This window comes from Poecilia formosa, unplaced genomic scaffold, assembly GCF_000485575.1.
Source record: "Poecilia formosa unplaced genomic scaffold, Poecilia_formosa-5.1.2 Scaffold298, whole genome shotgun sequence".
NCBI classification, from domain to species: Eukaryota; Metazoa; Chordata; class Actinopteri; order Cyprinodontiformes; family Poeciliidae; genus Poecilia; species Poecilia formosa.
The window spans coordinates 37,982-60,594 of record NW_006800237.1 but is presented as its reverse complement, the minus strand read 5'-3'; the positions used below and the strand labels follow the sequence as shown (position 1 = coordinate 60,594).

The 22,613-nt window shown below is 39.7% G+C and overlaps 1 protein-coding gene across 2 annotated transcripts in view; it reads left to right on the top strand.

Annotated features, from left to right (window-relative positions):
• LOC103151980 (glucagon receptor-like) overlaps positions 1–22,613 on the top strand; it is a 49,194-nt gene that overhangs the window by 15,544 nt on the left and 11,037 nt on the right. The window contains exons 1-3 of one of the 2 annotated variants that reach the window (XM_016660812.1): positions 19,648–19,765; positions 20,254–20,379; positions 21,644–21,740. In XM_016660812.1, the coding sequence (XP_016516298.1) occupies positions 20,326–20,379; positions 21,644–21,740 (151 nt within the window). In that variant the 5' untranslated portion in view covers positions 19,648–19,765; positions 20,254–20,325. Of the gene's footprint in view, positions 1–19,647; positions 19,766–20,253; positions 20,380–21,643; positions 21,741–22,613 lie in introns of those variants that run through there. The other variant, XM_007572273.2, reaches the window with a different exon arrangement.

Sequence of the window (22,613 nt, the reverse complement as noted above, 5' to 3'; positions counted from 1 at the left end):
AACACTTGCTGCCAGCATCCATAGGAGAGCAACAGACAACAGATGTTCGTGGGAATAGAGCAGCAAATGGATGCTTTCATATCTCGACTACTTATCCCATAAATAGCTCAGAGACCATGAGAAATTGGTCATTTTTTGAACTAGACACTATCTTAATATATTTGATATCTTTTGTGCCTTTCCTGTTATCTGGTGCATTTTGCCCCCTCATCTCCTTCAAACTTTATAGCTAGCGTAGATTTTTTTCCAGTCCTGCTTGTCGATTATTATAAAGTGCTCGCATGGCGTAGTTTGAGCTGCTTTCTTACATTAAAAATGATGCCAAATTTATAACCAAATGTTTATTGATCATAACCAGGAAGCAAAGTGCTTTGCAGATCTGCTTTGTGACTCTGCCAGGTCTGTTTTTGCACTTCCTCCTCAACAAAAGCTATTTTTGTTTCCCAGTTGGAATATCTACATCTAACTTGCATGGTTAATTTTTTTAAAGTTTGGCACTTGTTTATTCCTCCTGCCCCTAAATAAGTGGATTTCCCATTGGGCTTAATTAGGCAGTTTTATCTTATCAGCGAAGTTTTATGCACGGCATTCCTTTACACAGTTTTAGCAGCTAATTTTGTCTTTTGCATCAGAATATGAAATGATCAGTGCTGTTAAGTTTATCAATCTTTCAAATAAACACCGACATTCTCACTGTTCCATTTTGGCAGAGATAATGCTTTCAGTAAATGTCACCGTCAAGACGTTGTGTATTCGCAGACGGCACAAAGTTTGGCTCGTCCCTTTGACTTCCCGGTGCTGACAGGTGACACTGCAGAGCTCGCTTTCTGCACGCTCGTTTGTTTATGCCAAATCTAAATTCAACCGGTGCAAATGTCACCGAGTGAGTTATTACTGCGATAAGTCCAATTTATTCCCATGAGACAAATATGAAATGGTAGATTAGTTTTGCAGCATAAGGCGCAATTTCTTTTTTGGCTGACATAGCTCGCTGGCTGGCATAGACGCCCCGGATTCATTCATTCAGCGACTTTTGAGTTGCTGGAAACTGAATTTAATCGAGCAGTGTCGTGTATTTCTCTTCCCTGAATATGCAGTTTGAGGGCATTTATTCAGAACCTATCAATGTTATTTAATTAAAAGAAGGAAAACCAGACAGTCCTCAGACTTACCCTTTAGCTTAAGTGACGTATAGTATACGTCTGAATTTAAAGTTTGGCACAAAAACCACTTACATAAATATTAAATTATAGGGTTAGTACTATAAATGTCAAGATTTAAGTCTAAATCAAAACTATTAATACAGCTGGAAGAGTTTAATTTAAAATAATTTTAATTAAACAAAAAAAGTTTTTTTTTTTTGGACGGGAGATAAGAAAACTATAATCCTTCTATTTACATTTTATATTTAAGAATGGCATACCAGAAATTCCTTGCAGCCCTCAAGAATCAGTGGAAACATTTTTATTATCATTACAGCAGCCAAACCCTTCCTATAATTGCTGACAAGCATTTTCCAACTAGGATTTTGCACGTTTCTGTCGGTATTACGAGGATTTATGTTTGCTGATGAGCTCCAAGCCTTTTGCGGTTGGAAGAAGGAAAACAATAGAAAGACGAAATGATCTGTTTAGTTTGACCATTTTCTTGATTCCAACAAATTCATTGTGCACCCTCCCTCAGACTTGTGATTTTTGGAAGCGTGAACACGGCACACGGCTTTAAACAGAAGTTTGAAAACAAGGTTCATTCCTTGATTAAACTGGCAAATAATTCCGAGAAAAATAATAATAATCTTTTGGGTGCGATTGCAACTCATTCTGCAACAAAGCAGAAAAAATATTCCTCTGTCAAACAACACTCACTGTTAATAAACAAGACTATGCATTTTATTAGTCATCCCCAGATAAACCATGAGCTCAAATGAGATCTCAATGACTGATTATGTAAACTGGTTACGCCACTAAAACTTCTGTCAGCATTCAGGTTCGGCCGCTGCTCTGATCATTTGCAAAAACACAGGAAACCATGAAGGACGATGAACTTGGCACCCCGCGATTTGAAGGTTTCCAACGGGGGCCGTTGTTTGCAAAAAAAAATATATATATATATATTTTTTTTAGTCCAAGTGTAAGCATGAAAGTGGCAACAAAGCCCTTCCTACACAAAGTCCCACACAGAAAAGCCTCACACTCGCTGACACGGAGGACTCGAGTGCCAACATGTCCGCTTGTCGTTGTTTTCCAACTACTTTCATGAGATGCGACCTCTAAACGGGAAACGTTTGTCACTAAACTCGAGTAATCGGGGGTTACGGTTGCTGTGCTCCCACATTGTAACAGGGTCAGTGACGAACCGAGACGTTCAGAGCTTCAGCTCAGCAGCCCTAAATCAGAGCCCTGTTTTGTTTTGTTTTTTTCAAATTGCTTTCGAGCGCAACAACACCGCCTCCTCTCACCGTTTTCCTCGTACCGTGCTGCACAATAGAGTCCTGTTATGTCACTCTTTTGTAAATGGGGGACATGTTAAAGAATGGATTAGCAGCTCGTGGGGAGGACAAAATGTAAAACGGGGAGTTTGTTTAAATGTCTGTGTGAGAGGTGGAGGCCGAGCCAAACCTTGACACGTTTTCCAAACACAGATGTCGGAGAGCGAGCGGGCGGCATCGTATCCTCCAACACATCCAGCAAGCCTGAAGCAAGTTTACAGATGGATCAAGCCTGGCTGTGAACATCTGAAGCATAGTGACTTGTAGTACGACGTATTATTTTAAAAACTGCCCAGAAAAGGCGTGTGACCGTTCAAATATCTGGATTCTGTCAGTCACTGGCTGGAGATGTAGAAAAAAAATGTTATTCTCTCAATGAAACATTTACTTTCTTTTGTTTTAATATAGCTCCGCAGTAATGTTTTAAAATTTGTCTTTTTTTTTTTTTTTTACCGTACCTTTGAAACAGTTTTAACATTACATCACCACTATATTAGATAAAAGCTTTGGGGGAAATGATTTAAATAGCAAGACCTATGTCCCTGTTAAAGGATTTGCTGTTGTTTGCTTTTTTATTCCATTTTTAAAAAGTCTAAGCTTCGTTACCGTTTTATAAAGACGTTGGCGTAGTTGCACTTTGAAAACATGTGTGCTGCCACTCTATTGCATGTCTCCAGCATCGCTTTTCTATGTTTTTGACAGTGTAACATTCACAAACGGATCACAGGATAAGCCACGTAAGCTCTTCATCCCTCACACACCATTTATACCACACATATGCTCTGCTGCTGCTGCAGCAGCAGCAATATCATTACATAATCTCATGCAACAAGGTGAAAATGCGCCGTCTGTGTTAATATTGATGCACCTTCCTCTGCAAACTCAAAGTTTTTTTTACACCATCTGGCCAGTTGAGATTTTCCATCAAAGCTTCTTTATTTCCTTGAATCTTTAAACCTCTAACACATTTTTTCCATTTATTACTATATGTGGAAAGATATCATACAGTGTAGCAGCAGATTTATTTAGTATTTATTTAGCTGGTGTCTAAATGTTTAAGAGCTGCCGGTGTAGTACGAGTTGCTTTTCTGTTTTGCTACATCTGTTTTCATTTCTTTTTGTCCATGTTGTCTCATTAACCCAATCCTGCAACTGTTGTTGTTTTGCTGCATGTTTTTCCTCATCATTTAGTGACACAGAATTATTCAAATAGTTTTGGTCGTTTTGTTGTGAGGTGAGTTTTCTATTTCTCCAAGGTATTTTTCCATCTTTCACCCTATTATCAGATAGCTGGGCCTTTTTTTGTGTGTGTATTTTTATTTTGATTTTTTTGTATAAAATAAAGTTGGAAAAAGCAACAACTTTTGTTTCAGGTTGTCAAACAACAACAATGTGGATAAACGGGTATTAGCTGGTTTGGTTCCTAATAACAACAACATGTTAAGTTTTCATGAGATTTTAATATGTTTTAAGCAAACACTGACATGCACAGCCTACTTTTATTATTTCTGATTATGTGAAGACAAGCCACGCTCCATGTCTGCCTCCTGGTGACTGCACAGCAGTCCGTAAAGACATACTTCTTCATTTATTTTTAGACATTTCAATGCGACAGGTTGCTCTCCGTGTGCACTCAGCTGCGGCATTTTAGTCCTGTGCTGCAGTTTAATGAATATTTGATAGTACGTGGTTCAGTGAAGTAGGGCAGGAAAGCTGCTTGTCAGGATGCATTTGTTGACTCGCGGTGATCTAAACTGTAACTTTGCCATTAATGACCTTCTGGAGACGTTGCATCTAACGTTCCTCTGCGAAAGACTTTGACACTGCAGTTGGCGGTGTGCCTGCTCGCTCAATATGCAGCTGTCAGTTCGCTGTGTTGGATTTTTTTTTTTTTTTAATCCCTACACTTCCTCTTGATGAAACGTAGAGAGGTAACAGAATTTCAAATGTGCCTCCAGATGAGCAATGCTTGTGTAATCATGGTAAAGGTTGAATGGGCAGAAGTGACACTAGATGTGTAAGTTTATTGTGTTATCTGTTGCTGCTGGCCTAAAAACAAACCCCCTAGGTGGTCAGAGTTTGTTGTTTGCCTCTTTGTGTTGGCTTTATGTCCTTGCCGCATCATGACTTACATCGTCAAGACAGTTTTTTTTCTGGCTCTGCCAAAAAAAAACGTGCGACTGTCTTAATAAAGACTTTTCCCAGTTCAGAGGGCCAAAGTGTGCTTGAGTGAGAAAATTAACACAATTCTTCACTTTAACATGCACGCTGAACATTGAAAAAATATATTTAGCGTAAAATTAGGCTCCAACAAATCTGGATTTCAGCCCAAAGTCCTATAAGTTGAATTTTGTTGCGCGCTGGCGCGACACAAAACTGTCTGATTTGATGTGGAAAGTCAAACATTCATAGCTGCTCAGTTTTCAGCCGGCCGCAAAAGACCGCCACAACTTGCTGCAGCCAAGTTGTAAGCGTGTGTTTCAGCATGGTGCCTTGCTCATTTTGAACTCTGCTTCACCCTCCTATGCATTTCGCCATCTGCTTCCCTGAGGTATGAGGCCTACCAGGCTTCGCCCCGGGTAATGACTTCCTGTGAGTTGTGCTGCAGCTTTTAGGATCGTCGCCACTATTTTCTTTTACGGTGATTTAAAACGATCTTCCGCCATCTCAGAGGTGTGAACCAAAGCTCTGGAAGATGAAAAGTGCGGGACGTCTCTGCGTCGAGTCTTGTACCTCGTTTGGAAAAGTGGACGATAGATTGGAGATCACAGGCACATCTCCAGGCTGGGTGGTTGTTGTTTTTTTTTCCAAAGAGGTTTGTTTTTAGTCCTTGCTTCTCCCCTCTGCACAACATTCAACCATGCATACTCTGCTTTTGTAATGTTATTTGCTAGACAGCACAATGAAAGGCAAGTACTCTCCAACAAACAACAGTAATTGTTAGTGGCCATTGTATTAAGCCATTCAACATGCACTTGAGCACAGAGCGATTTAGGGAAAAAAAAAAAAAAAAAAAAAAAAAAAGCAAACGCTTTTTTTAGACGGTTGGGGCATGTGCGTCATCCAAGCCTGATTTTAAAAGTATTTTCCTCACAAATATAAGTAAAATTGCACACAAGCGTAATTTAGACAAGGAGCGGGGTACGGCTTTTGTTTAGCAGACAAAAGCTGGGTATAAGATGATTTGGTAACATGTTTTTGGCTGAAATAGCCTTGGGGAAAACGCACCCAAACGACTCCCAAGAGGTCAGCTCTGCCTCTGCCTTCACAGGCCCTCAGCTGTCCTCCAACCTGAAATCAAGACGCGCAGAAGTAACAGAGAAAGCTCGGGGATATTTGCTGTAACCTAGAGTTAGTGATGCTAAACAACATGTTTCCTGACGGACCTGTGGAAATATCTCCGGGTGCGGCAGCAGCTCCACCATGCTATCAAAACAGCCGGATTTGCAAGCCTTATTAGCCTCACACCTTGGCGCTCATTAGTCCTGCCTCAGCTCTCACTACATGCGCCATGTGGCCCTAATTATCCTGCAGTGAAGACACCCAAACGCGTCCAATCTTCTGGATAACAGACACAGTTTGTCTTTAAAAAAAAAAAAAAAAAAAATGTCTTTGCAACTTTAGCAGTATTGTCTATTACAAGCGACGTTGTTTTTACTTTCAGCTTCACATACGAGCCAATGTGAGATCTTTACATTATGACTTTTACATATCTTTTTAATTGTATTCAAATAAGCATTATAAACACATTCATATCTTATTGCGTTTGTTTTAAAGAAAAGCAATAATTAGTCATTTTGCTGTTAAATTATATAATATTATTAGCTTGTGTTATTCTTTTGATTTTGATATTTAAACTGTAGAATAATATTTAGCGGCGTGTGACTGCGTGCTCCATAGAGCCAGAGGAAACTCCAGTCTCTCCAGCATGTTTTCGGGAATTATCTCCCTGAAAGAATATCAAACCGAGAAATGGCCTGACAGAAGATTTCTGTGGTTTTCGAAACATAACTTATTAAAACCTCAGTCAGTGTGTCGTGAAACAGTGGTGCAAGCGATGCAGATGTAAAGCGAATAAAAGCCGTAAATGATCCGATTCATAGTAGGAGAGATTTTCTCCTAAGAGAGACGTTGTAAATTTTAAATAATATTCTGTATCACGGTCATTACTCCTGCTCCACTTTTGTTTTTTTTTTTTTGTTTTTTTAAACATAGTAATGTGGTCAGAGGCCAGGTTGGGATAGTTTCTTTTTTTTCTCCCCCACACTTTGCCAAACCCCGATGTCTCTGTTTCCCTTTCCTTTCATAATCTCTCCTGTGGGGATCACTTTCGTTAATCATTGTGTGTCTTTAGTGCTAAGTTGCACAACATGGTGCAAGATGGGGTGGCTGGGGGAAAACTTGTTTCTGAATCTGTTACCTACTGGGGGAGAGAGAGTGTGTGTAAGCATTCTATGTAGTTATTCAACAAGGAGCAGGATGATCTCTGATGTGCGTTTCTTCTGTGACTGAAACGATTAGTCGGAACAATCGTTGAATCTGTTATTGAAATAATCATCGACTAATTCAGTAGTTTGACCGTTAACCGGAGTAGATAGACTCAAAACAAAGGCCGTATGCTGAAAAGACAACATGCAGTAATTAAGCCAAAACCATACAAAAGATAAATGCATTTTATTTATTTTGTAAAAGCTAAATCTCCTAATAAGCACCTTTTAGCTATCAAATTTTGAATTGGTTAATCCATAACTAATGAACAAATTATCCCTACACTGTATTGATAAGTTGAGCAGAAAGAGTTGAGCTTTTTGCATTTTGGTGTTTCCAGTAGTTTTACCTTCTGATGCAACTTTTGCTACAAATTATAAAGGGTACACTAAAGTATATTTCAGGCAATACGGTGTTTATTTTCTTATTTCAAAAATGAATTTAATCATCTGTTTATTTGCCTCTTTTATTACATAAAAAGACTTAACTGGCAGAATGAAAAATCTGCAGACTGTGCCACTTTTTTTTTCCATCAAATTAATCAATTAATTGTCAGAAGAATTTATGAAATTGATTTTTGAAATAATTGTGACAGCCCGTGCAATGGGATGCAGGATGAAACCCAAATTACATCTGGCTAGTCTCTGGTAAAACGTAATATTTCACAACATTTGCAGCTTTCAGATGCAGTCGCTCAGAGCTGAGAGTGTGGCTCATAATAAGTTGTTTTCATAATATTGGCTTTTTGCTCAACCTCAGATTGTTGCAGAAACATTTCATAAACAAAGGTTGCCTACCGCATTGTATCTGATTGTGTGAAAATGTGCAAGAGTCTGCGCTCTTATATCAGCGGTACCGATCCTGGCCCGATGTTGAGCCAGACAACAGTAGCTCCGCCGCTTTGAGAAAATACTACAATCCTTCTGTGCTGCTGCTAATGCATCCAGCGGTTATTACACTGCACAGTCCATTTAGAAAGTTGGTTTCTTGGGTTTAGATTTAATCGTATTTGACTTTCTAGCAGAGCAGCAAAAGGTGGCTACAACATTCCAGCTGCAGTTTGAGGCAATATTTCAGTGTCTTGTTGTTGACAGCTTAGAAAGCAGAGTGACAGTGTTGAATATGGGCTTTCTGGACTCCATGCATCACAACCTGTCCGTCTGTCATGACACACTGCTCTTATCTGCTGCACAAATACCAGTAAGCTAAACACATCAGCATGACCCCTGTCCTCTAGTGCGCCACGGAACTAGAACAGAATGGAATTTGAAACGTTTTAGCCAAAAATGTTTCTATGGTCAAGGTGTTTTTTGCAGAAACGTTTCAGATTTCGTTCCGTTCTCCGGCTTCGCTCGAGTCCGTCGGGAGCTGGAGGTGATCGATGGCCAGGTGAGTGACCTCTGGCACACACTGAGACACGCTCAACCAAACACTGATCAGTTTTAACGAGAAAGCGCAGCCAGCTGCGCGTCACTGAGCGAGTGCAGCTCCTCTCTGCTGCGACCGTCTCTCTCTGATAGAAGTAGCAGCAGTTCCTGGAGGCTTTCGACCTTGTACTTAATGTCCTGAGCAACTTGGTGCTTTATTCAGCTGCCAAGCTTTGCTTTTTAAAACAAAGACTGAATTAGGACTTATCGTGCTCCCAGTGGATGCCCTTTCTTCTCCAAATTAGCCTGTTTAGATAAACGTAGATTTCAATTATGTTTTTTTTTTCATTCGCCTGCCTTCTAAATCTGGTAAAATTGCACTGGTGTAGACACGACCCAACCTTTTCCTGTTTTGGTCATCTTGTTATGTGGGGCTAATATGAGTCAAGTGAATGTGTTTTCAATGAGCTTTGATGGATTGTGTGTCTCTGTGTCCCTCAGGCTGTGTGGCGTGTGTAGATAAGCCCCTTATGAGGTGAAAAGCCCTCCCAGCACCACCAGCAGGAATAAAGGATGTCACGGCTGTTCCTCTTTTTGGCAGTCCTCATCGTCTCGTGCAGCATCCAGGTAGGTCACAGAAGTAGCTCTTTGGCATAAACCAGTGCTTCTCAAACTTTTTCAGGCCNCAGTAATGTAAAAGTTTAACTCATGCATTTGCTGCTGTAAATCTCAACAAGTACAATTATCATTGCAAAATGAATTTATGCATTTTACCAAAATGTGATATTTATATAATAGATAAATGTGATATTACACAGAACCCAAACTCTTGAAAGGGTATTTCTTCAGAGATGGAAGTTATTACTGTAGATTGTGGACCTTTTTCTACAGCACTTTTTTCCTTCCACTCAACCTTTTGCTATGATGCTTGGATACAACCAACTATCTATATATACAAAGTGCATCTGTGCAGACTAAGCTGCTGGTAAGGTGCATGGAGTGAAATAACCCTGAAGAGTTATGAAGAGAGGGAGGTGCAGGTGGTAGATTGAGATAAATCACTTCAATTTACTTCAGTATTGCATTTAGCATTATGTCTGAAACTTGAGACCAGTGTGTAATGCATGTTGCTGCTCAGGTGATAATTAGTTTATCATCGGCCAGCCAAACTAATGCAAGTGATTTTCATAGTAGGGATTTTCAGTTCTTTGCAACTAGAACAAAAATACTGTCAGATCTGTGGAAACTTGCAGCTCATCGCGTCTCACACACACACACACATGGACTCACACACATATTGTTCATCTGTACATCTGTGGATGAATGAGTCATCGCAGTGGCCCGGAGGCCTGGATGTAACCAGCTGGGAAAAAGAGTGAAGCAACAACTCACTGCTGTTTTCTGGAAACACAGATCAGGAAGGACTAACTTTATTTCTTGTTGTCAATAATAATTATGTTAATTAAGCATCATTAAATGATTCAACCATTTTCATTATATTTTTGAAGTGAGGGACCACTGACAAAACAGGTGTCATTGTGTGGATAGAAGAGAAAACCTTTTTCCCTTTTTAGGTCCAAAAAAAAAATATCAACCTGAACACTTCCAAAGTCCAAATTTTGAGTTGAGAAGTCAGGATCTCACCAAACCTGATGTAAAAATCCGTATGAAATGTCCTCTAGGGTTACCACAGCAGCTGCCTTTCCTGCTCCACAGTTGCATGCATGTGGAGTAGGGAAATGTTTCTTCTACCTAACATGCCCTTCCTGATGCAACCCCTCCTGATTACTCCTGAGAAGGAAATGGTCTGAACGTATACAGCTCAAAGCGCTTTACACAAGAGCCACATTCACAGATACTCAGATAACTTGGGGCTAAGTGCCTTGCCCATCGACATGTGACAGAAGGAAGCTGGAATCAAACCATTAACCTTCTGTTGGTAATTATATGCACCCCAATGAACCAGCTAAACATGTTAATATGGTGCAAAAGATTACCAAAGATTAATGAACAAAGGAAATGGCGGGATCCACGTTCTTGAAGGTACCAAGGTCCTAAATTAGTCATTGAATCATTTGCATAACTCCTGTAATTTCTAATTTGTTTTGAGATTTATTCATTTTAACTTTTGTTTTGCTTAGTGCAAAATGTTGAGCTGGAGATGGCGTCAAAGATTAACAGCACATACCCGAACACGTCTCTATTTCAAAAAGCAACAATTGTTTTGGTTAAACTCTTGCGTCGATGGTTTCTCAATACTATGCATCCAAACTGTCAAATATTTAATTTGGACAGCAGTCGAGATTTTTTTTATTTGCTTCACACACTTGTCTAAAGTAATAAATCATGAATATATCTGTCCCAAACCGAGAGAACATAACTCCATCAGATAGAGTTGAGTTGTTACAGGAAATTTCTGCCAGCTGGATAAATTCAATATTGGTTCAGTGTCTTTAGGGTATTTGTAGCATGAAGAATGCCAGCCTTGTCCTCTCTGTTACTGTAGTGATTCAATTAGCATACTTTGTAAAAGACTTGCTCGAAGCTTCTCTAGGGAATCTGCAGTATCCCTGAGCTACAATTTTTCTACAAATGAGGATCTGTTTTGATAAAAGTGAAAAGACAGAAGAAGCATATGAGTTTATTCTGCTGCCCGGTCTTTCCCCTCACCCTCTCCTTCTTATTTAACTTGGTTTCCTCATCTGAAGGCTTTCACTCAGACATGAACCCAAAAGTTTAACTGAGCCCTTGTTGGGGCTGTTTGTGCAGCAGAAAAGCCAGTCCTCAGACACTGCGACCCAATCCCGCGGTTCTGCTTTGCGTCCTTACAATAAACAGCACGGCCTTTTGCAGCAGCAACTTTTCCGTCATGAAGTGATGGATGTTCTTCCTCTTTTAAGCCAAACAGCCTGACTAAATACGGTTTCGGACATTCGGCGTATCTACGTCTGGGGTCGGAAATGTTCCACGACTCTACCACCTTATAAGACGCACCTCCCTAACGCGTGATAAAACCCAGGCTGATGGCAGAGTGACAGAGCAGCGCAGCAGAGCTCAGGGGATTACTGAGCATAAACACTTGCTGCCAGCATCCATAGGAGAGCAACAGACAACAGATGTTCGTGGGAATAGAGCAGCAAATGGATGCTTTCATATCTCGACTACTTATCTCATAAATAGCTCAGAGACCATGAGAAATTGGTCCTTTTTTGAACTAGACACTATCTTAATATATTTGATATCTTTTGTGCCTTTCCTGTTATCTGGTGCATTTTGCCCCCTCATCTCCTTCAAACTTTATAGCTAGCGTAGATTTTTTTCCAGTCCTGCTTGTCGATTATTATAAAGTGCTCGCATGGCGTAGTTTGAGCTGCTTTGTTACATTAAAAATGATGCCAAATTTATGACCAAATGTTTATTGATCATCACCAGGAATCAAAGTGCTTTGCAGATCTGCTTTGTGTCTCTGCCAGGTCTGTTTTTGCACTTCCTTCTCAACAAAAGCTATTTTTGTTTCCCAGTTGGAATATCTACATCTAACTTGCATGGTTAATTTTTTTAAAGTTTGGCACTTGTTTATTCCTCCTGCCCCTAAATAAGTGGATTTCCCATTGGGCTTAATTAGGTAGTTTTATCTTATCAGCGAAGTTTTATGCACGGCATTCCTTTACACAGTTTTCGCAGCTAATTTTGTCTTTTGCATCAGAATATGAAATGATCAGTGCTGTTAAGTTTATCAATCTTTCAAATAAACACCGACATTCTCACTGTTCCATTTTGGCAGAGATAATGCTTTCAGTAAATGTCACCGTCAAGACGTTGTGTATTCGCAGACGGCACAAAGTTTGGCTCGTCCCTCTGACTTCCCGGTGCTGACAGGTGACACTGCAGAGCTCGCTTTCTGCACGCTCGTTTGTTTATGCCAAATCTAAATTCAACCGGTGCAAATGTCACCGAGTGAGTTATTACTGCGATAAGTCCAATTTATTCCCATGAGACAAATATGAAATGGTAGATTAGTTTTGCAGCATAAGGCGCAATTTCTTTTTTGGCTGACATAGCTCGCTGGCTGGCATAGACGCCCCGGATTCATTCATTCAGCGACTTTTGAGTTGCTGGAAACTGAATTTAATCGAGCAGTGTCGTGTATTTCTCTTCCCTGAATATGCCGTTTGAGGGCATTTATTCAGAACCTATCAATGTTATTTAATTAAAAGAAGGAAAACCAAACAGTCCTCAGACTTACCCTTTAGCTTAAGTGACGTATAGTATATGTCTGAATTTAAAGCTTGGCACAAAAACCACTTGCATAAATATTAAATTATAGGGTTAGTACTATAAATGTCAAGATTTAAGTCTAAATCAAAACTATTAATACAGCTGGAAGAGTTTAATTTAAAATAATTTTAATTAAACAAAAAAAGTTTTTTTTTTTTGGACGGGAGATAAGAAAACTATAATCCTTCTATTTACATTTTATATTTAAGAATGGCATACCAGAAATTCCTTGCAGCCCTCAAGAATCAGTGGAAACATTTTTATTATCATTACAGCAGCCAAACCCTTCCTATAATTGCTGACAAGCATTTTCCAACTAGGATTTTGCATGTTTCTGTCGGTATTACGAGGATTTATGTTTGCTGATGAGCTCCAAGCCTTTTGCGGTTGGAAGAAGGAAAACAATAGAAAGACGAAATGATCTGTTTAGTTTGACCATTTTCTTGATTCCAACAAATTCATTGTGCACCCTCCCTCAGACTTGTGAGTTTTGGAAGCGGCGCAGAGGATTTTCTGAACACGGCTTTAAACAGGAGTTTGAAAACAAGGTTCATTCCTTGATTAAACTGGCAAATAATTCCGAGAAAAATAATAATAATCTTTTGGGTGCGATTGCAACTCATTCTGCAACAAAGCAGAAAAAATATTCCTCTGTCAAACAACACTCACTGTTAATAAACAAGACTATGCATTTTATTAGTCATCCCCAGATAAACCATGGGCTCAAATGAGATCTCCATGACCGATTATGTAAACTGGTTACGCCACTAAAACTTCTGTCAGCATTCAGGTTCGGCCGCTGCTCTGATCATTTGCAAAAACACAGGAAACCATGAAGGACGATGAACTTGGCACCCCGCGATTTGAAGGTTTCCAACGGGGGCCGTTGTTTGCAAAAAAAAATATATATATATATATTTTTTTTAGTCCAAGTGTAAGCATGAAAGTGGCAACAAAGCCCTTCCTACACAAAGTCCCACACAGAAAAGCCTCACACTCGCTGACACGGAGGACTCGAGTGCCAACATGTCCGCTTGTCGTTGTTTTCCAACTACTTTCATGAGATGCGACCTCTAAACGGGAAACGTTTGTCACTAAACTCGAGTAATCGGGGGTTACGGTTGCTGTGCTCCCACATTGTAACAGGGTCAGTGACGAACCGAGACGTTCAGAGCTTCAGCTCAGCAGCCCTAAATCAGAGCCCTGTTTTGTTTTGTTTTTTTCAAATTGCTTTCGAGCGCAACAACACCGCCTCCTCTCACCGTTTTCCTCGTACCGTGCTGCACAATAGAGTCCTGTTATGTCACTCTTTTGTAAATAGGGGACATGTTAAAGAATGGATTAGCAGCTCGTGGGGAGGACAAAATGTAAAACGGGGAGTTTGTTTAAATGTCTGTGTGAGAGGTGGAGGCCGAGCCAAACCTTGACACGTTTTCCAAACACAGATGTCGGAGAGCGAGCGGGCGGCATCGTATCCTCCAACACATCCAGCAAGCCTGAAGCAAGTTTACAGATGGATCAAGCCTGGCTGTGAACATCTGAAGCATAGTGACTTGTAGTACGACGTATTATTTTAAAAACTGCCCAGAAAAGGCGTGTGACCGTTCAAATATCTGGATTCTGTCAGTCACCGGCTGGAGATGTAGAAAAAAAATGTTATTCTCTCAATGAAACATTTACTTTCTTTTGTTTTAATATAGCCCCGCAGTAATGTTTTAAAATTTGTCTTTTTTTTTTTTTTTTTACCGTACCTTTGAAACAGTTTTAACATTACATCACCACTATATTAGATAAAAGCTTTGGGGGAAATGATTTAAATAGCAAGACCTATGTCCCTGTTAAAGGATTTGCTGTTGTTTGCTTTTTTATTCCATTTTTAAAAAGTCTAAGCTTCGTTACCGTTTTATAAAGACGTTGGCATAGTTGCACTTTGAAAACATGTGTGCTGCCACTCTATTGCATGTCTCCAGCATCGCTTTTCTATGTTTTTGACAGTGTAACATTCACAAACGGATCACAGGATAAGCCACGTAAGCTCTTCATCCCTCACACACCATTTATACCACACATATGCTCTGCTGCTGCTGCAGCAGCAGCAATATCATTACATAATCTCATGCAACAAGGTGAAAATGCGCCGTCTGTGTTAATATTGATGCACCTTCCTCTGCAAACTCAAAGTTTTTTTTACACCATCTGGCCAGTTGAGATTTTCCATCAAAGCTGCTTTATTTCCTTGAATCTTTAAACCTCTAACACATTTTTTCCATTTATTACTATATGTGGAAAGATATCATACAGTGTAGCAGCAGATTTATTTAGTATTTATTTAGCTGGTGTCTAAATGTTTAAGAGCTGCCGGTGTAGTGCGAGTTGCTTTTCTGTTTTGCTACATCTGTTTTCATTTCTTTTTGTCCATGTTGTCTCATTAACCCAATCCTGCAACTGTTGTTGTTTTGCTGCATGTTTTCCCTCATCATTTAGTGATACAGAATTATTCAAATAGTTTTGTTCGTTTTGTTGTGACGTGAGTTTTCTATTTCTCCAAGGTATTTTTCCATCTTTCACCCTATTATCAGATAGCTGGGCCTTTTTTTGTGTGTGTATTTTTATTTTGATTTTTTTGTATAAAATAAAGTTGGAAAAAGCAACAACTTTTGTTTCAGGTTGTCAAACAACAATAATGTGGATAAACAGGTATTAGCTGGTTTGGTTCCTAATAATAACAACATATCAGGTTTTCATGAGATTTTAATATGTTTTAAGCAAACACTGACATGCACAGCCTACTTTTATTATTTCTGATTATGTGAAGACAAGCCACGCTCCATGTCTGCCTCCTGGTGACTGCACAGCAGCCCGTAAAGACATACTTCTTCATTTATTTTTAGACATTTCAATGCGACAGGTTGCTCTCCGTGTGCACTCAGCTGCGGCATTTTAGTCTTGTGCTGCAGTTTAATGAATATTTGATAGTACGTGGTTCAGTGAAGTAGGGCAGGAAAGCTGCTTGTCAGGATGCATTTGTTGACTCATGGTGATCTAAACTGTAACTTTGCCATTAATGACCTTCTGGAGACGTTGCATCTAACGTTCCTCTGCGAAAGACTTTGACACTGCAGTTGGCGGTGTGCCTGCTCGCTCAATATGCAGCTGTCAGTTCGCTGTGTTGGATTTTTTTTTTTTTTTAATCCCTACACTTCCTCTTGAAGAAACGTAGAGAGGTAACAGAATTTCAAATGTGCCTCCAGATGAGCAATGCTTGTGTAATCATGGTAAAGGTTGAATGGACAGAAGTGACACTAGATGAGTAAGTTTATTGTGTTATCTGTTGCTGCTGGCCTAAAAACAAACCCCCTAGGTGGTCAGAGTTTGTTGTTTGCCTCTTTGTGTTGGCTTTATGTCCTTGCCGCATCATGACTCACATCGTCAAGACAGTTTTTTTTTCTGGCTCTGCCAAAAAAAACGTACAACTGTCTTAATAAAGACTTTTCCCAGTTCAGAGGGCCAAAGTGTGCTTGAGTGAGAAAATTAACACAATTCTTCACTTTAACATGCACGCTGAACATTGAAAAAATATATTTAGCGTAAAATTAGGCTCCAACAAATCTGGATTTCAGCCCAAAGTCCTATAAGTTGAATTTTGTTGCGCGCTGGCGCGACACAAAACTGTCTGATTTGATGTGGAAAGTCAAACATTCATAGCTGCTCAGTTTTCAGCCGGCCGCAAAAGACCGCCACAACTTGCTGCAGCCAAGTTGTAAGCGTGTGTTTCAGCATGGTGCCTTGCTCATTTTGAACTCTGCTTCACCCTCCTATGCATTTCGCCATCTGCTTCCCTGAGGTATGAGGCCTACCAGGCTTCGCCCCGGGTAATGACTTCCTGTGAGTTGTGCTGCAGCTTTTAGGATCGTCGCCACTATTTTCTTTTACGGTGATTTAAAATGATCTTCCGTCATCTCAGAGGTGTGAACCAAAGCTCTGGAAGATGAAAAGTGCGGGACGTCTCTGCGTCGAGTCTTGTACCTCATTTGGAAAAGTGGACGATAGATTGGAGATCACAGGCACATCTCCAGGCTGGGTGGTTGTTGTTTTTTTTCAAAGAGGTTTGTTTTTAGTCCTTGCTTCTCCCCTCTGCACAACATTCAACCATGCATACTCTGCTTTTGTAATGTTATTTGCTAGACAGCACAATGAAAGGCAAGTACTCTCCAACAAACAACAGTAATTGTTAGTGGCCATTGTATTAAGCCATTCAACATGCATTTGAGCACAGAGCGATTTAGAAAAAAAAAAAACAAGCAAACGCATTTTTTAGACGGTTGGGGCATGTGCGTCATCCAAGCCTGATTTTAAAAGTATTTTCCTCACAAATATAAGTAAAATTGCACACAAGCGTAATTTAGACAAGGAGCGGGGTACGGCTTTTGTTTAGCAGACAAAAGCTGGGTATAAGATGATTTGGTAACATGTTTTTGGCTGAAATAGCCTCGGGGAAAACGCACCCAAACGACTCCAAGAGGTCAGCTCTGCCTCTGCCTTCACAGGCCCTCGGCTGTCCTCCAACCTGAAATCAAGACGCACAGAAGTAACAGAGAAAGCTCGGGGATATTTGCTGTAACCTAGAGTTAGTGATGCTAAACAACATGTTTCCTGACGGACCTGTGGAAATATCTCCGGGTGCGGCAGCAGCTCCACCATGCTATCAAAACAGCCGGATTTGCAAGCCTTATTAGCCTCACACCTTGGCGCTCATTAGTCCTGCCTCAGCTCTCACTACATGCGCCATGTGGCCCTAATTATCCTGCAGTGAAGACACCCAAACGCGTCCAATCTTCTGGATAACAGACACAGTTTGTCTTTAAAAAAAAAAAAAATGTCTTTGCAACTTTAGCAGTATTGTCTATTACAAGCGACGTTGTTTTTACTTTCAGCTTCACATACGAGCCAATGTGAGATCTTTACATTATGACTTTTACATATCTTTTTAATTGTATTCAAATGAGCATTATAAACACATTCATATCTTATTGCGTTTGTTTTAAAGAAAAGCAATAATTAGTCATTTTGCTGTTAAATGATATAATATTATTAGCTTGTGTTATTCTTTTGATTTTGATATTTAAACTGTAGAATAATATTTAGCGGCGTGTGACTGCGTGCTCCATAGAGCCAGAGGAAACTCCAGTCTCTCCAGCATGTTTTCGGGAATTATCTCCCTGAAAGAATATCAAACCGAGAAATGGCCTGAGAGAAGATTTCTGTGGTTTTCGAAACATAACTTATTAAAACCTCAGTCAGTGTGTCGTGAAACAGTGGTGCAAGCGATGCAGATGTAAAGCGAATAAAAGCCGTAAATGATCCGATTCATAGTAGGAGAGATTTTCTCCTAAGAGAGACGTTGTAAATTTTAAATAATATTCTGTATCACGGTCATTACTCCTGCTCCACGTTTTTTTTTATTCATTTTTTTTAAACATAGTAATGTGGTCAGAGGCCAGGTTGGGCTAGTTTCTTTTTTTTCTCCCCCACACTTTGCCAAACCCCGATGTCTCTGTTTCCCTTTCCTTTCATAATCTCTCCTGTGGGGATCACTTTCGTTAATCATTGTGTGTCTTTAGTGCTAAGTTGCACAACATGGTGCAAGACGGGTGGCTGGGGGAAAACTTGTTTCTGAATCTGTTACCTACTGGGGGAGAGAGAGTGTGTGTAAGCATTCTATGTAGTTATTCAACAAGGAGCAGGATGATCTCTGATGTGCGTTTCTTCTGTGACTGAAACGATTAGTCGGAACAATCGTTGAATCTGTTATTGAAATAATCATCGACTAATTCAGTAGTTTAATCGTTAACCGGAGTAGATAAGACTCAAAACAAAGGCCGTATGCTGAAAAGACAACATGCAGTAATTAAGCCAAAACTATACAAAAGATAAATGCATTTTATTTATTTTGTAAAAGCTAAATCTCCTAATAAGCACCTTTTAGCTATCAAATTTTGAATTGGTTAATCCATAACTAATGAACAAATTATCCCTACACTGTATTGATAAGTTGAGCAGAAAGAGTTGAGCTTTTTGCATTTTGGTGTTTCCAGTAGTTTTACCTTCTGATGCAACTTTTGCTACAAATTATAAAGGGTACACTAAAGTATATTTCAGGCAATACGGTGTTTATTTTCTTATGTCAAAAATGAATTTAATCATCTGTTTATTTGCCTCTTTTATTACATAAAAAGACTTAACTGGCAGAATGAAAAATCTGCAGACTGTGCCACTTTTTTTTTCCATCAAATTAATCAATTAATTGTCAGAAGAATTTATGAAATTGATTTTTGAAATAATTGTGACAGCCCGTGCAATGGGATGCAGGATGAAACCCAAATTACATCTGGCTAGTCTGTGGTAAAACGTAATATTTCACAACATTTGCAGCTTTCAGATGCAGTCGCTCAGAGCTGAGAGTGTGGCTCATAATAAGTTGTTTTCATAATATTGGCTTTTTGCTCAACCTCAGATTGTTGCAGAAACATTTCATAAACAAAGGTTGCCTACCGCATTGTATCTGATTGTGTGAAAATGTGCAAGAGTCTGCGCTCTTATATCAGCGGTACCGATCCTGACCCGATGTTGAGCCAGACAACAGTAGCTCCGCCGCTTTGAGAAAATACTACAATCCCTCTGTGCTGCTGCTAATGCATCCAGCGGTTATTACACTGCACAGTCCATTTAGAAAGTTGGTTTCTTGGGTTTAGATTTAATCGTATTTGACTTTCTAGCAGAGCAGCAAAAGGTGGCTACAACATTCCAGCTGCAGTTTGAGGCAATATTTCAGTGTCTTGTTGTTGACAGCTTAGAAAGCAGAGTGACAGTGTTGAATATGGGCTTTCTGGACTCCATGCATCACAACCTGTCCGTCTGTCATGACACACTGCTCTTATCTGCTGCACAAATACCAGTAAGCTAAACACATCAGCATGACCCCCGTCCTCTAGTGCGCCACGGAACTAGAACAGAATGGAATTTGAAACGTTTTAGCCAAAAATGTTTCTATGGTCAAGGTGTTTTTTGCAGAAACGTTTCAGATTTCGTTCCGTTCTCCGGCTTCGCTCGAGTCCGTCGGGAGCTGGAGGTGATCGATGGCCAGGTGAGTGACCTCTGGCACACACTGAGACACGCTCAACCAAACACTGATCAGTTTTAACGAGAAAGCGCAGCCAGCTGCGCGTCACTGAGCGAGTGCAGCTCCTCTCTGCTGCGACCGTCTCTCTCTGATAGAAGTAGCAGCAGTTCCTGGAGGCTTTCGACCTTGTACTTAATGTCCTGAGCAACTTGGTGCTTTATTCAGCTGCCAAGCTTTGCTTTTTAAAACAAAGACTGAATTAGGACTTATCGTGCTCCCAGTGGATGCCCTTTCTTCTCCAAATTAGCCTGTTTAGATAAACGTAGATTTCAATTATGTTTTTTTTTTTGTTTTTTTCATTCGCCTGCCTTCTAAATCTGGTAAAATTGCACTGGTGTAGACACGACCCAACCTTTTCCTGTTTTGGTCATCTTGTTATGTGGGGCTAATATGAGTCAAGTGAATGTGTTTTCAATGAGCTTTGATGGATTGTGTGTCTCTGTGTCCCTCAGGCTGTGTGGCGCGTGTAGATAAGCCCCTTATGAGGTGAAAAGCCCTCCCAGCACCACCAGCAGGAATAAAGGATGTCACGGCTGTTCCTCTTTTTGGCAGTCCTCATCGTCTCGTGCAGCATCCAGGTAGGTCACAGAAGTAGCTCTTTGGCATAAACCAGTGCTTCTCAAACTTTTTCAGGCCTAGGACCACTCAACCCATTTAACAAACACTTCACGGACCACCTGGCTTGAGATTGACCCGCAATGAAGCATCTAAATATGTACAACCATAAATGCAAATATTAGTCTCTTATTGACATTTTCTTTGTTCATACATGGTGTTTGGTAAATATGAAGGGCTTCGACAGAATTACAGATTCTGATAGTGTGGATCCTAAGCTTTCCAATGATGCCAAACACACAAAAATAAAAAATAAAAAGTTGTTCTTTACTTTCAAGTGTTGTGTGCATTAATAACATTTAGGGCTATTTGTAACTTAGAAGCACAATTCAATAAAAAAAAAAACAGACTTTGCCAGAAACAAAAATCCAATTCTACACCGTTAATTGTAAAATAAGCACTTCTCCACTGACCTTTCATCTGTAGCAACAAGCTTCAAATCTGTGACGTTGGAAGGCCTCTGTGCCATCATCCTTATCTTTAGCTCCTTCTGTAGCTTCTTTATTGGACTCTGAGATCATCCAGAGTGTGAAACTTTTTGTTGTTGTTGTTGTTGTTTTTAATAGGACTTTGTTCTGTGGCCATTCTCTAATCGTCTTCATAAGATTTATAGAACAACTACAACAAAAATCGGTGTTTTCAGTCAGAGGCTTCTTTTGAATCACTGTAATACAGACTGCTACAGGAGATCTTTCCTGCTCACAGCGATCAGCATCTACAAGAACTTTGAAGATTTAGATAAGTTATAATAACATTCAGTTTCCCTTTGGGATTGATGACGTTTTTTTTTGCGCCAGATGCTAAACAAATCTTTTACACAACTCTAACATGTAAAAAACAATAACAGAACATTCAAGCTCTTACTTTTCACACTTTGCCATGTGGATCTATAATCAGATGTTCCTAAACTGACACAAAACTGAATCAAAGCCAAATGTTTTGTTCTGTCTTTTTCTTTCTAGCAGCAGCAGAAATGGAATTACGAGTAAAAAACTTTAGGAGGAACATGACATCACAAAGTGTAATTGTTTACATATTGTACATAAACTTTATCTAGAGTCAAATTAACATTATAATTTACTAACATGTTGTTTTTGTTGGAACTATGTTTTTTTAATGGTTTAATTGAACTGTTTACTTGGTCTGATCACAGCATCCACAGGTAGCAAATCTTTAGGACATCACTGCACCTTTTTATTGAATTTTCTCCTGTGTGTGTCTAATCAGATGTCTCTTGCTGCTACCCTGGATAAAATGAAGGACGACTGGAAGCGGTATAGGACAGAATGTGAATACAACAACAGTCAATACCCGCCCAGCAGTGGTGAGCTTTAGATATTGGGTCTGTTTTTTTTTAATTATTATTTTATTTTCATTCCTGGCTTATTGCTACTGCAGAACTTTCAGAGGAAAATTTGCAGTAAAGTCAGTTTTTTGCCTTGTGTCACAAACCAGGTTTGGAAGTTAAAGAAGACATGAATCACATAATGTGGAATCAAGAAATTTGTGAAATATCAGGTGTAGAAGAGTTATGATCTCTTAACACATGGAAACAGAGAACAAAAAAATTGTCATTTTATTTCTTTTGCCATTTTTGACTTGTGTTTTGTTTCATTTGAGTCAAACAATATCAGTTTGACCAAAGTTGTGTGATCTAGTGGCCAAGTTAAGGATTCAAAAAGACTTGAAACTAACCTTTTGTGCAACTGAGCAAAAAAAAGAAAAAAAAGAAAGTATGATTTAAGAACAGCCAGCTGTCAAACTACTTGTGAACTCTGGGTGAGAAGTAAGAAGAAGAAGAAATGAGAAAGTCTTCAACAATTAGGTGAATTTTGCTCTTCAGGTGCATTACTCCCCGTTAGGAAGTTCTGCCTCATCTTTTAAAACAAGCTGCTTCCCACACTTTATACAAAATTGTTCCTCTCAGCTCTCCAACACGGCAGCTCTCACATAACATCCCTGCTGTTCCATTAGTGTGAGAGCAGCTCAGCAGCTATAGAGAACATAGGATTCATTACTTTGTCCCCCTGAGCTTCCAGCTGTCTATACTCTCACAATCACGACTAATATCCACTGATGAGAGACATAATGACACGTGGAAAGGCCGATTTTGAGGAAAGACCATTATGTTCCAGATAATGACTTCCGGCAGACGTTACTTCAAAAGACCGTTTTGAAACTTAAACAGTCAAAAGCG